The sequence below is a fragment of the Oryzias latipes genome, chromosome 15 (assembly GCF_002234675.1).
Source record: "Oryzias latipes chromosome 15, ASM223467v1".
In the NCBI taxonomy this organism is placed as follows: domain Eukaryota; kingdom Metazoa; phylum Chordata; class Actinopteri; order Beloniformes; family Adrianichthyidae; genus Oryzias; species Oryzias latipes.
In genome coordinates this window covers 22,411,252-22,424,160 of record NC_019873.2, presented here as the reverse complement: position 1 = coordinate 22,424,160, position 12,909 = coordinate 22,411,252, and the positions used below count along the sequence as shown (strand labels likewise).

Sequence of the window (12,909 nt, the reverse complement as noted above, 5' to 3'; positions counted from 1 at the left end):
AACTAGTGTACGATCTAAGAAATGACGTGTGATTTATCTTTACTTACTTTTAGCCCTCGTTAATGACTTTCTTTTAAGTAAAATCTTTTACCTTTGATAATACTGACACTACGTAAAAATCAACACAAACCTCGTCGCTAAAATAATGATTTTAATGAATATTTTGTTTGGAGAAGATAATCTGCGCCACCGGTTTCGCTGCGCAGTTGGTTTATTCCGCCCCATTTTCACCGGGTTGCTAAGCAACGACAGTCAGGTGACTGTCTGCAGACATAACATGGCTGTGCTGTCAGAAGACCAATGAGGGAAAGGCCACATTTAGCATAATCGATCTTTAAAAAAAAACTTCTTCTGACCACAATTGGCCGTTGTACGCAGCATTTGAGCCGGACTGTTTGAGGTAAGTTTGGGAGTCACTCACTTCGCGACATCACTTTCTGTTGCTCGGTGGCGTACGCTTTACGGTTGGTATTAGCTAGCAAAGTGAAGTTAGCTGCTAGCTAAACACTCAGTATTCTTTATATTAGCATTAGGAAATGACATTTTGTTAACTTTTGGTCATACCAAGTGAGCGTTCGTCAGTTTTGATATATATTATTTAAGTCATATTATTGTGCTTTATTTTTTATGTTGGTAAGACTGCACTATGATGAGTACATTTCAAACGGTTGATCATTTACCCATAGTACACACACACAATTTAGCTCTGCTTAGTTGTATTCGTTCGGGGATTTCGGTCACATTCTTTTCACGCATTCTGTTTCGCTCATGTGAAAAGTCACGTTTTGAGTGGGAGTGTGTCAGTCACCAGCAAGAGGTTTTTACGGATTATGTTCTGTTCCTGGTTTGTTTTCTCATGGCGACGTTAACGTTTGACTCAAGAGTGAAAGTGCATGCTGGCTGTTTAAGCCTGGCATGATCACTTGTGGTTTGTTTAACCACATTTACGTGATACTACAGCCCAACCGTATCCATTCTCACGTATGGTTGATCATTGAACGTCTGAACTTTTTGGTTGCAGAAATCTTCAAAAATGTCTGGCAATTTTCGGATTGCTTGTTGTTTGCTAGGATGACTAAATGAATTGCATGTCTGTCATGTGTAGTGCTTTCTAATTGCAGCACTTACACTGCATGTTATCTATTTAATCTGGACTTGTTCTATGGAGTTTTTCAGTAATTGCTTTTATATTTTAGTGAGAGTCTTGACATGAGACCATTGATGCTGGTACAGACTCAGTTATGCCTGGATGTCTTTGATTTTAGCAATGAACAAAATGTAAGGAAACTTGGTTGGTCCTTTTTTTTATTATTATTTCTCGTAACATTCTACCTTGCAATAAATCTTGCATTGCTTTAAGTTTTTTTTTTGTTGTTGTTGCAAAGTGCAATATTTGCATTTGTGTCTAGAAATGTTGTTTTCTACCAAAGCAAAACTGTTGCTATCAGCTCCTGTTTTGAGCTTCTGGTGTTGCTGGCAGAGCAAAGGGCCTTGTTGGTTCTGGTTAAGCATGGGCTCTTCTGGGAACATAAAATAGCTTGATATATTAAATAAAAAGAAGTTTAAAATCTAAAACAAGTATCTTTCGGATGCCAGTATTGCTTTAGTTGCATAAGGCGGTTTTAATGAACCTAAAAACTCTCTGAAAGAATCAAAAAGAGGATCCAAAGTTGTGTAAATGCTTTACATCATTCCCACAAAGTTACTCAAGAAAGCAGATTGTATGCTGGTTTCAAACGTGCACTGACACTGCTTTTCCTGTTTGTTTGTTTGTGTTTCTCTCTACCAGAGAAAAGATGAATAATGTCTCAATTTCTTCATTTTTAATTGTTTACACAAGATATGCCAGTGTGTTTTAGAGTGAAATTGCGAATGGCTGTATTTGTAAAGTTATGTATGGGTGAATCCATCTCCACTCATGCACTTAACCAGATTAGAGATGACTCCACTGGTCACAGTGTGGCTATTGTTGTGGTTCAAAGTCAGTCTGCCCATTTGCCTGCTCTTTCTGCCAAGGACACCCTAACCTGTTTAAGGTCTGATTGACTTGCAGGGGCCGATCTCCACTGAGCATTGTCAGAAATCCAAGTTAAACCTTGTTTAAGGCTAATGCATCCATGAAGAGAACTTCAATCTTTAATCAAAATGCAATGAATTGATTGCAGATGAGCGCTTTGCAGGAGTTTATGGCGAATGGTCCAGATAGGAACAACCTTTTGGAGAAAGATGCTCACATTTGGGAGAGACCGTGGAGCGTCGAGGAGATTCGACAACACAGTGCCAACTGGTCTTTGGCTGCAGACTCTGGGGTGAGACAAAAAACCTTTCAAGTTTATTAAGGAAAAACAGCTTTAGTCACATGTAGTTGGTGAAACTTAGCCAGATTCTTTACTTCACATGTTTGTTTTCTTTGCAGCTTTTTCTCTACCTCCAAGACTTCTCCCAGAAAATGTTGTCCAAGACGCATGAGATTGAAAAGCAGCTGGACAGCCTGATCCGTGATACCAAGGCCACAGACAGCCGCTTGCACTCCGTCTTCAATGACTTTCTTATGCTCTCAAATACACAGTTTATTGAAAATGTAAGTGTGGTCATTTAAGTACGTTTTTTTTTCTTTCCTTTTTTTTTTTAATCACCCAGCTTTTGTAAAGCTTGTGTGATGTTCCTCGTCTTTTAGCTGCCATTTGTTTTTGCTTTCTTCTGTCAAAGAGGGTGTATGATGAAGAAGTGGAGGAGACTCTGTCAAAGCCTGAAGTCGTACAGAAGCATCCAGAGCAGGTATGTTTAACACCAAAAAATACTTTTATTTATTCATTTTCATGTATTAATAACTGTCTTTCTTTTATCTCAAGGAGAGGACGAGGGAGCAGAAAGAAGCAGAACTGATCCCCAAAATGCAGGAAGCGGTGAATTACGGTCTGAAAGTTCTGGAGTCTGCATTTGAGCATTTGGACATCAAAGCGGGGAACTCTGACTCAGAAGATGAAGACGCTGCAGACAGAGAGGAGGCCATCCTGGAGCCTAAGGTGAGTCCTTGTTCCCGACGTCAACACATCATGGGGAGTTGTTGCTTTTTACTTTTGGTTTGTGTTTCCGCCTCGTAGGATCTTTACGTAGACAGGCCACTTCCATATCTGATTGGTTCCCAAGCTTTTATGGAGCAGGATGATGTTGGCCTTGGTGACCTTTCAAGTGATGGTATTCTTCTAAAATGTTATTTTCTGTACTTTAATCTACACATTGTGATTTTGTCATTCTCACTGTGGTTTTCTCTTTACAGAAATGTCCGTTTACAGCGACCGGGACAGTGTGATGGAGGAGAGTGAAGAGGAAAAGGAGGCAATTGTGAGACACTAGTTCCTTATCATTTCACTTGATTTATAATTAAAAAAAAACATTTTATGAACACTTTACAGGACCTTATTTATTTAAAAAAAAAATCATTTTAAAGCAAATGTATAATTTTCTTCCATTTATCTAGAAGTCGTCTCTGAGTTTTGAGGATGATGAAGAGGAGGAAGAAGATTCCGACATTTTTGGGGATTCTGATAAGGATGATGATGATGATGCTAAGGTAGGCCTGAGAAGAGTTTCTTGTCCGTGTGAAAAATTTCGTAGTTGCTGTTGGAAGTGAGGAATTGAAATGTTTTGTCTTCAGAGCACAGACGCGTCACTGTTTACGAAGGAGCTCAACGCTCGGATCAGGGGGGAACCTGTAAGCAAACCTGAGGGAGATCGCGCCTGTAAGTCTCCATCAACGGCTGAGTTCTGTTTTTTTATCTCCATATCATATTTGATTTAAGGGCAAATTACAGATGAGTTTTTTATCCATCACTGCATTTGAAGTTTTTTTCTATCTCATCTGTATAATTTTGAAGCTTTGGCATCTAAGAGGAGTAAAGGCAGGACAGAATCAAAGTCGGCAGCATCACTGGGTGGGACATTTATTCATCATCACTCCAATTCATTTACTTTGAGACCACAGTGATTCCCTGCAGAACATTATATCTGAAATGCCTAATTAAAGTTTCCTGTGACAGCTGATGAAGAGGACAGTGATGATATGTTCAAGCCACCTAAGATGGATGAAGAGGATGATTACTCCCCGTTTGGAGGGAAAAGTGGCCTCTTCAGTGGCGGCAAAGGTCTTTTTGATGATGATGATGAGGTACATTAAACAAATTATCAATGTATTCGTTTGAATGTGCATCACAAAAGTTGAAAGATTTTTTTTTTATTCATCCATTTGTGTCATTTAGGGCGATCTTTTTTCTGAAAATTCCAAACCTGCATCACAAGAAGGAAAAGCTGCAAACGAAAGCTTAAAAAGCACAGCTGCAGGTAAGATGAAGCTTTCTGTGTGGAAGAGGGGAGATGTGTGGAGGGGTGACTTCAAGGCTCAACCAAAATCTGACTTTTCTTGTAGAATCGAGCAAACCTAGCAAGAGAATTCCCGTGGGAGCTGTGTCAATATTCCCAGGTAGCAGCAGTTCCATTCATTCAGCTAAATCCAAATTGTTCTAATTGTGTTTTTAGGGAACACAACATTATTTTGTTAAAAATGCAATTGTTTTGCATTTTTTAGGATCTTTGCAGTTCACAGTTTGTCCTACAAATTTACTTGTTTAATGCATCCACAAAATGCTTAAAATAACAATCTGGCAAGTAAAAACCTTTTTTATTAAAAATAAACTTTGATGAGGTGAGATTGTGTCCTCTTAATATTTAAGTGCTAAAAGGTTAGAGTACATGACGCCGTCTCAGCCTCTTTTTTTTTTTTTTTTGCTTAAGTAATTGCAGGAATGATGTTAAGATTCTTGTTTAAATTACAAAAGCAAACTTAAATATTTAACTTCAAAAAAATAAAATCAGAGTAACAGTGGTGGGTCCCAAGAAAATAAATAAAAAAACTTTGTTTTTCTTTAAAAAAAAAAAAAAAAAGAGCTTTAAGCTCTTTGGATGCTCTTTTTTTTTTTTATTACTTTAGATTTCTGAGGCAGGAAATGTCATATTTTCAAACTCAAATTCACTTCAAGCTCTTCTCTTCTATAGATAACAACCTCTTTGTATCAAAGCAAGACTCAGATTCAGAGGAGAGCAAAGGCAACGGGGCGCCAGCCACCAAGGATAATGTCATTGGAGGGGGTGGGCTGTTCGATAATGACGATGAAGACGAGGATGACTTCTTTAGTGGAAACGGCCTGAAAAAGCCCAACTCCGGTTAGTTGATTTTAAAAATCGTGAACATTGAGGGTTTACAGTCAGAGCAGTTGATCTGTTTATTTCTTATCCTACTTTTTTATTTGCAGTTGTGCAAGAGAAACCCAAACTCAAGAAAGCAGTCGACCTTTTTGATGATGAAGACGGGGAAGACATCTTTAATGAAAAGTACAGCCCTCAGCCGACTCAGTCCAAGAAGGAGGTGGTGGAGGAGAAAAAAAAATCATCTGAAAAAAAGGTAGAAAGCAAACAAAGCAGTTTCCAGTTTCCTAATAAGATGATGACTGGGAGAATTTGAGTTTGTTTTAACTCCTATTTTTTTTCTGACAATTGTCTTTAGATGCTGCCAGGCGCCGTCTCCGTCTTTGGTCCTGGCACTAAAAGCTTACTCAGCGAAGGCCTGAAAAAACGTCAGCCGTCCACCAGCGAGGAGTCGGAAAAATCCGAGGAGGTCTGAGTAGACAATTCTTAAACAATTTACCCAGAACAAAAATCTAATTAAGTGTGTTTTCATTCCCAAAATGACGGAATTCCCAAAAAGGCACATAAAAGCTTCAGTCAACAGGGTTTGGGCTACTATTTTAGGGGGGGGGGAAAGTCCAGAGAAACGGAAAATAAATCTAAGATCATATACAATTATGAAACTGGTCATTTAAGTGCTTTTCTTTGTTTTTTCCTTTTGTGTAGAAACATCACATTGTGAAGAAAAATGTTAGAACTTGTTGGCAAAGGAAATATGACAAAACCAATTATAATACTGAAGTAAGCTTAATTTGTGCTGAAAAATGTTGTTTTAAAAACTTTCAAAAGCAAAGAATCCCAAAATTTACACTAAGATTAAAAACAAAAACTCATTTTAATACAATGACATAGGCCCCCAAAGTATTTTTTTCAGTGTAAGAGTTCGGTTTATAACTATAATTGCAGAACTAAGTTAAGCTGCAGTCAGCATTGTGTTCTTCCTGCAAACATAAGCAAATTCAAATGAAACCCTCACGTTTAGTACAGTTACAGTTTGAAGGTTTTTTTAAAGTAATCTATGACCTTTTCAACTTTGACATGGTCAGTCATTTCTGATTATAATTCAGAAATGATGAGTCTCAGAGCTCTGGTATTTGTTTTACACACAACTTTAATTCTGATTAGGGTTCATTTCTAGCTGATATTTTCTGATTACTTTATATAAAATAAAACTGATCTTTATGCATAAAAAAGTATAATTGAAATTTGATCTGAAGAGATGAACTGTCATGGATTATATGAACTGTTTTTCTTTTCTTTTAATTAATTGGCATAAAATCCAACACTTTAGGAATTATTTTTCTCATTTTTACTAAGTAAGTACCACTTAGAAAAACTAATTCCCTTGTGATGCTGTAATAAAAATGAACAAACTTGAATCCAGTACTGTATTCAGTAACAATAATTTTAGTGTGACCTTGGTGAGTTTACGGTAAAAACATGAGTAGATCACAACATCTAAATGTAGAATCTGGTTAAAGAAAGAAACATGAAGTCTGCCGATAAAGTTACTAAAAATAAGCATCCGTCAAAAAATGTGGTGCACCTATTATTTGCACTAATTTAAGGAAAAAGAATCAAAACTTGTTCTGTTTGATCTATTTTTAGATCAATTTCTTTACTTTACAAAGAACCAATCTGTTCCCACTGACTCTACTTAACCCAGCATGAAATACCAAACAGAGAAAATGCAGTTTAGTTACAGAAGTTCAACCTCAAGTCAAAATGGTCAAAAACTTTCCGTGTTACAAACAGAAATTTGTTTTTTAGTTACCAAACGGTTGAGTTGAATTTAATTCTGAACCATTTTTAATTTTATTAAAAACCATCTTGTTTCCCTCCAAATCTTCTATTTATTTCTTTTTTTCTCTTAAAAAAAACTACTAAATGAAATGTTCATCTCATTGTATTTTCAGAAAGCTCTTGATGCTGATGTCGGCAAACCTTCTGCTGAGCGCACTCGGAAAGTCCAAACCAGAGGTCTCTTTTCTGACGATGAAGACGCACCGGTTAGACTCGCACGCAACCGTGAAATAAAACCGTTTGAAGCCCATATCGGTTTCCCTTCATCTGCATTTCCCTTTCACAGATATTTCCAACAATACCCAAGAGCCAATCTCAGCCTGAACCTGCTAGCCAAAGAGAAGCTAGAAAAACCTCGTTCCTTTTGTTTGATGATGAGGAAGAGGAGGTATCTCTTCACAAAACTTGTGGTTCGCTGTTAGCGATTGCACGCCACGAAAATATAGTTCTTTACCTTCCAGGATCTGTTTGCATCTGCGGTTAAGTCGAAAGCAAAACCCTCCGGACCCCAACCAAGCAAAGCTGTGGCCAGCTCTCTTTTCAGCGACGATGAGGTCTGAAAACGTTCCTCGCCGCTGCGTTCTTCACGTCTCCAAATTTCTTTGGATTGAAAATGCTACAAACTGCTTTCTTGACTGACAGGACCAATGGATGAGTTCACAAAGCAAGCAGGTCAAGCCAGAACCCAAGTCGGGAGGGATGAAGACCAGTACCAGCGCCCCGTCCAGCCTCCCCAGCACCAAAACATCCAAGAAGAGTAGCTTGTTTGACAAAGACGATGATGATGATGACCTTTTTGCTCCGACAAAAGTATCGAGGTATTTACTGAATTTTCTCTTTAATTCCACTCTATTCAAATCTATCCAAATTCTTTGAATATTAATTTCTTTGTCTTTTCTGTCGCTGTTCATTCAGTCAGAGGAAATCCCCAAAAGTTGCTCTCCTGTTTGAAGATGAAGGTGACGATGAAGATAAGGATACCCTCTTTGGCATCAAACCTGCTGTTAATGCAAACACAGGATCCCTTTTTAAAGTAAACACACTTTTTTTAAAAATATAAATGAGTTTTTAAAGGCTAAATATAGTTAAGAATCATTCAGTTACATTATTGGACAATTTTCAGCCCCCTTCTGGGATCTCTGAGTCACCTGGAGCGTCGAAGAAGGTGACGAAGGAGCAGCCTTCCGCGCAGCAGAAACAGGAAGAGGAAAGTCCTTCACCTCCACAAGAGAGCGGTGAAATCAAAAGGAAGCCGGCTGGAGGCGTCAGTCTCTTCGGCGGCATTGATGTTCTTGCTAGTAAGCAGGATAGGAGTGACAAAGAGGAGGCTGATGACATCTTCCTCTCAAAGGACAGTCCACTAACAAATGTTAGAGATGAAGGGAAGGAAGACAAAGCAAAAATAAAGACTGTCAGTCTCTTTGATGAAGAGGAGGAAGATGAGTCGAGTTGGAAAGATCCTATTGTCACACCAAAAAAGCCCACAGAAGAGAAGATTCCAGAGGTTTGTCTACTTTAAGGGTAAACCAAAGACCCGCTCTGATGAAAATCATGTTTTTGGTGTTTATGAACACGTTCTTGTAGCGTTTTTCTGATAATGGAGGATATTGATGAAGAAAATTAAGTTCAAAATTGTATTTCTGAGTATTTCTTTATTCAAATCAGAAGCAGATGAGAAAAAAAATCTGTCAGAGAATTTGGGATGTAGAAAAACCAACGGGCGGGCCACAAGCTCCCTACTTTGCTTCATTCTGATGCTTCCGCTTGTAGACGACTACATCCATGTTTGTCTTTGTTTTCCTCTGAGCTGGCGTCTAAACGGTTGCCCGCTGCATTTGTTACACCAGTGATGTTAGGTCAGGGTTGTAAGTAAGCTAGAGCCTGTAAACAGAGAGCTCTCAGCAAAAGGAAAGAGAACGGATGCAGGTTTGCTCCACGCTAACCCCTCCCCCACACACACACAGACACACACATACAACTTGGAGGCAAATGAAGGACTGCCACTCTGCAGAAACTATGTCCTTGAAAATGACAGTTGTTTTTGATGTTGGCTAATCGGCTGATCAGAGCGGGTCTTTAAACGCTTGTTGCTGTGTTTTTCTTTAACCAACAGAAATTAAAAGAGGTTTGTTTTCTGTTCCAGCCCACAGAAGAGCGTCTGCAGATAAACAGCACTGGTGTGTTCCTGGATGAAGAGTTGCTGTTCAGTCAGACCCAACAGAAGGACAACGACCCAGATGTGGACCTCTTTGCCGCCTCACCCAATGCTTCAGTCGATGTATTTATTATTCTCTGATGTCTTCCTTTTATGAGTTGTTGTTTATTATCACTCAGCGCTGATAATAAAATACTTGGACTCTCTAGAGCTCCAAGCTCGGATCCGCAAAAGACACAGCACAGAGTCTGTTTGCAGATGATGAGGAGGATGAGGATGACCTCTTCAGCTCCATCAAACCAAAAGCTCCTCCGGTAGCAATTCATTTTTAGCAACCTTTGTATTAAAATCCAAACTGATCAATTCATTTGTTTTATTTTCTTTTTCAGAAAGTAGCAGAGAAACCTAGAAAACCTACTGACAGAGCACCGCTTGCCAGTCCTGAGCCTGTGTCAGAGATCCAAGTGAGTCGGCTTTGAGCATGTGCTGCAGCTGCCATGTTTTATTGCCCATCCAGCTGTAGCTCATCCAGCTGTTTCGAGCATTTTCATTTTTATGTTTTTTATTTTAAATGATGGACTCATCTGCCTGCTGATTTGCTTGTTGAGAGCAAGTGTTGTTTCTGAATTAGCTAAATAAAATCTTTTTTTCAAATAAAACTCTAATCCCATTGTAATCTTACCACACAGAAACCCGCTCCAAAGCCCGTAAAACCTTCAGATTCCTCATCCAGGATTGGAAAACTTCAAGTACTTTTATCATTTTAAATCGATCAAATCTTCGGTCCTTCTTTGGAAAAACTGTGCTGTTCCTACTCGCACCTTTTCTGCTTCTATCATCCTATTTTTAAACTCCATTTAAAAACAAAAAAAAAAAGTTCTTGAGACTTTGCAGGACAAACACCCAAATGAATGTTTGTTGCTTGTCTGAAAGTGTTTTCTCAGTGCAGCTGCTCTCACTCTTTAACTCTTGGACCATTCCACCCTTCTTCCTCATTTCGTTCTTGAAATAGCTGTTACATGAAACTGCTATGAGAAACTTCCATGTTTTCCACAAATGTGTGCTTCTAAGGCTGCAGATTTTTCATGTCGTCTTGCATCGGAACGAAAGTTTGTTTCATGGATCCAAACAATCATTTTCACCCCCACAAATAAATGGAATAATATTGCTTTTCTTTTTTTAATCTTCAGGCCAGCCTGATGATCAACCCGACGGCATTGCTGCCTGGTTCTGTATCTAACATGTCGGGGCCCCTGAGCTCCTCCTCTGGAGTATCCAGCTCCAGCCTGAGTCCAAGTCCTGCCACAACTCCTATTGATGCTCATACAGACAGTGAAATAGGAGTGAGCTTTGATACTCCTGTCCAATTCTCCACTTTACAGAGTGCACACAAGGTAGTTTTTTTAATCTTTTCTTTATATATATATATATATATATATATATATATATATATATATATATATATATATTACTTTTTTTTAAACTTTTCTCTAACTAGTGGAATTCTCTTCTTGTTTTCAAGGATCGTGTCAAAGGTTCTGCACTCCGAAGACCCCAATCTAGAGCAGCAAGACAACAAGCTGCACAGAAGTCTAATGAAGCAGACGAGTCTGACTTTTTAGTGCCAAACTACGGTCACTCCAGTTTAGATTTACCTCAGCCCAAAGAGTCCAGCCAAACACACCTGAGTCCGACTTTGCCTAACTCTACGACACCTCCGATCTTCCCCACTCCTTCCCCCTCTCAAGCCTCGCTCTCTGAAAGCTCCCCCAGACCATCAGAATTACCGCTGCCGGGTTCAACAAGTTCTGGAAAAAAGGTCCATGCTAAGAATAGCAGAGGTGTGAAGTTACCGCTGTCATCCGATGAAGATGACATCTTTGGTTCTGACGATCTGTTTGGGCCGACGCCTAACAAGATTTCCTCTAGAGAAACCTCCACCGGCCCCCTTCAGGCTAGTAATGCAGCAGCGGTGAAGAAGGACAAGGAAAAAAGCCCAGTTTCATCCATTTTTGATGACAATGCTGATGACCTTTTCCAAAGTGTTAAACCACGGGCAGACATTAAAAAAGCTACAACCTCGTCATTTTTGGAAGAAGATGAGGATGACCTGTTTGGACTGAGCCACAGTTCCACATCCACGAGCAGTAAAGACTTCAGAAGTAGTAGTGGTTTTTCAAAACAGGACATCTTTCAGGTACAATTCATTTAAACTTAAAGTAAAACTGCTGGGTGTTATTTGTTCACATGATCAAAAAGTAATGTTTCCTTCTTGGCTGTGTATCTATTACAGGATGAGGGGCTCTCTGGGCCTAAACCTGATAAGAAAAACAGGGAGAAGACCATTGACGCAAGTTTGTTTGACGATGACGTCGACATTTTTGCAGATCTGTCCGACACTTTAAAACCCAAACAAAAGTCTAAAACAAAGGGAGAGATCACATCAATATTTGATGATGACATGGGTAAGCAACAGTGAAATACTTCCACGCTATGAACTCTTAAAGTGCCACTCCTATCATCTTTTGATCCATTTTCAAAGCGTTTCCAGTGGTCTCCCAATTATGATTCTGCCGTTTTTAGACAAAATCAAAAAACCTGTGTCGTTTTTCTAGGACATAGTTTTTTGTAGAGCAGCAGTAGTAAATTAGAAATTCACCTTTTGAGTTGTGGGCGGGACTGTTGGTGCAGAGTAAGGTCACATCCACTTCCTGTCAACCATTCGTTTACACACACTCCCGGTCGTTGACAGCCGCTCACAACCTCACCCTAACTTTACCGGTGCAACAAAAATGGCGAGCTAAACTGGAGCTATCCAGCCACACCGTTTTGACCTAGATGCTAGCTGAGTCGACAAGCGGATTTATCCGAATGGAGCAGAGCAGGGAGCTCCTGGCTTGCCACGTTACAGCTACAAACAAATTCAGAAATACTCAGACATGGAAATTTAAAAGTAATTTTCTTTATATATGTCCTCCATCAGAAAAATACTTCAAGAACGTGTTAAAAACACAATTTTCTTTCATTTCATTTGTCTGCTCCATTTTGTGCCATAATAATCTAATGTTTTTTTTTACTTTTCTTTTTATAGATGACATTTTTGCAGTGAAAACGGTAAAACCAGCGGCAAAAGCTCCCCAAAAATCAGTGAAAGCATCTTCCCAGGAAAACAGTACAGCGGCGAACTCAAGCAACTTGTTTGATGATCCACTCAATGCTCTGGGTGGAAACTGATTTTTAAAGGCTCAACTTGTACAGTTGTAGATCCCTTCTTATGACGTTGACAATAATTCAAAGATATTAAACACTGTTGATAGAGTATTTATTGCTAAAAATTCATTCTGTGGCTTATTTTTGACAGATGACTAAAATGAACATTGTCAAAATCTTGGCATCTTTGTTGATATAAACCGATGGTCTTTATAATACATAGTAGCACTTTATAAGCATAGCATATGCTTAACTATGTGGCCTACAGATATAAAACAGAGATTTTTCTTTTTTCTATTGGTCTTTTGCCTAGTGAGATTCCATTTGTTTTGTTGTGTGCCATATGCTTATGAGATATCAAAATGTTCACTGTCTTAAATCATTTTGATAAATGTAATAAGAAATTTAATCATTTCTTAACTTTGGCTGTGATTTAAAATGAAATTTGTTTTTATAACTAAAAAATCTTTTTGCTGAATGAGTGTTTATTTCAGGTGTAT

General features: G+C 38.8%; 1 protein-coding gene across 4 annotated transcripts; it reads left to right on the top strand.

The window, feature by feature from the left end:
• The first annotated feature begins 225 nt into the window (after positions 1-225).
• On the top strand, positions 226-12,887 carry washc2c (WASH complex subunit 2C). 4 transcript variants are annotated; one of them, XM_023963445.1, is made up of 30 exons: positions 226-400; positions 2,166-2,309; positions 2,417-2,581; positions 2,710-2,778; positions 2,853-3,026; positions 3,105-3,198; positions 3,281-3,339; positions 3,482-3,574; positions 3,659-3,743; positions 3,879-3,935; positions 4,041-4,168; positions 4,260-4,341; positions 4,427-4,480; positions 5,053-5,220; positions 5,310-5,458; positions 5,561-5,671; positions 7,158-7,250; positions 7,331-7,432; positions 7,506-7,598; positions 7,687-7,862; positions 7,960-8,077; positions 8,168-8,548; positions 9,188-9,322; positions 9,409-9,513; positions 9,589-9,663; positions 9,889-9,948; positions 10,390-10,593; positions 10,722-11,396; positions 11,493-11,664; positions 12,291-12,887. In XM_023963445.1, exons 2-30 carry the CDS (start codon positions 2,166-2,168, stop codon positions 12,431-12,433), a joined length of 4,164 nt encoding a protein of 1,387 aa, XP_023819213.1. In that variant the 5' UTR covers positions 226-400; the 3' UTR covers positions 12,434-12,887. The 4 variants fall into 4 exon arrangements, with proteins under 4 accessions (XP_023819213.1, XP_023819212.1, XP_023819214.1 ...); XM_023963444.1 differs by having other exon boundaries at positions 3,281-3,345; XM_023963446.1 differs by lacking the exon at positions 3,879-3,935 and having other exon boundaries at positions 3,281-3,345.
• The last annotated feature ends 22 nt before the right edge of the window (positions 12,888-12,909 follow it).

Coding starts and splice junctions, on each gene's coding strand:
- washc2c (XM_023963444.1), top strand. CDS start 2,166: ATGAGCGCTTTGCAGGAGTTTATGGCGAATGGTCCAGATAGGAACAAC. Junction 5,459..5,560: donor AAAAATCATCTGAAAAAAAG/GTAGAAAGCAAA, acceptor AATTGTCTTTAG/ATGCTGCCAGGCGCCGTCTC. Junction 7,863..7,959: donor GCTCCGACAAAAGTATCGAG/GTATTTACTGAA, acceptor CTGTTCATTCAG/TCAGAGGAAATCCCCAAAAG.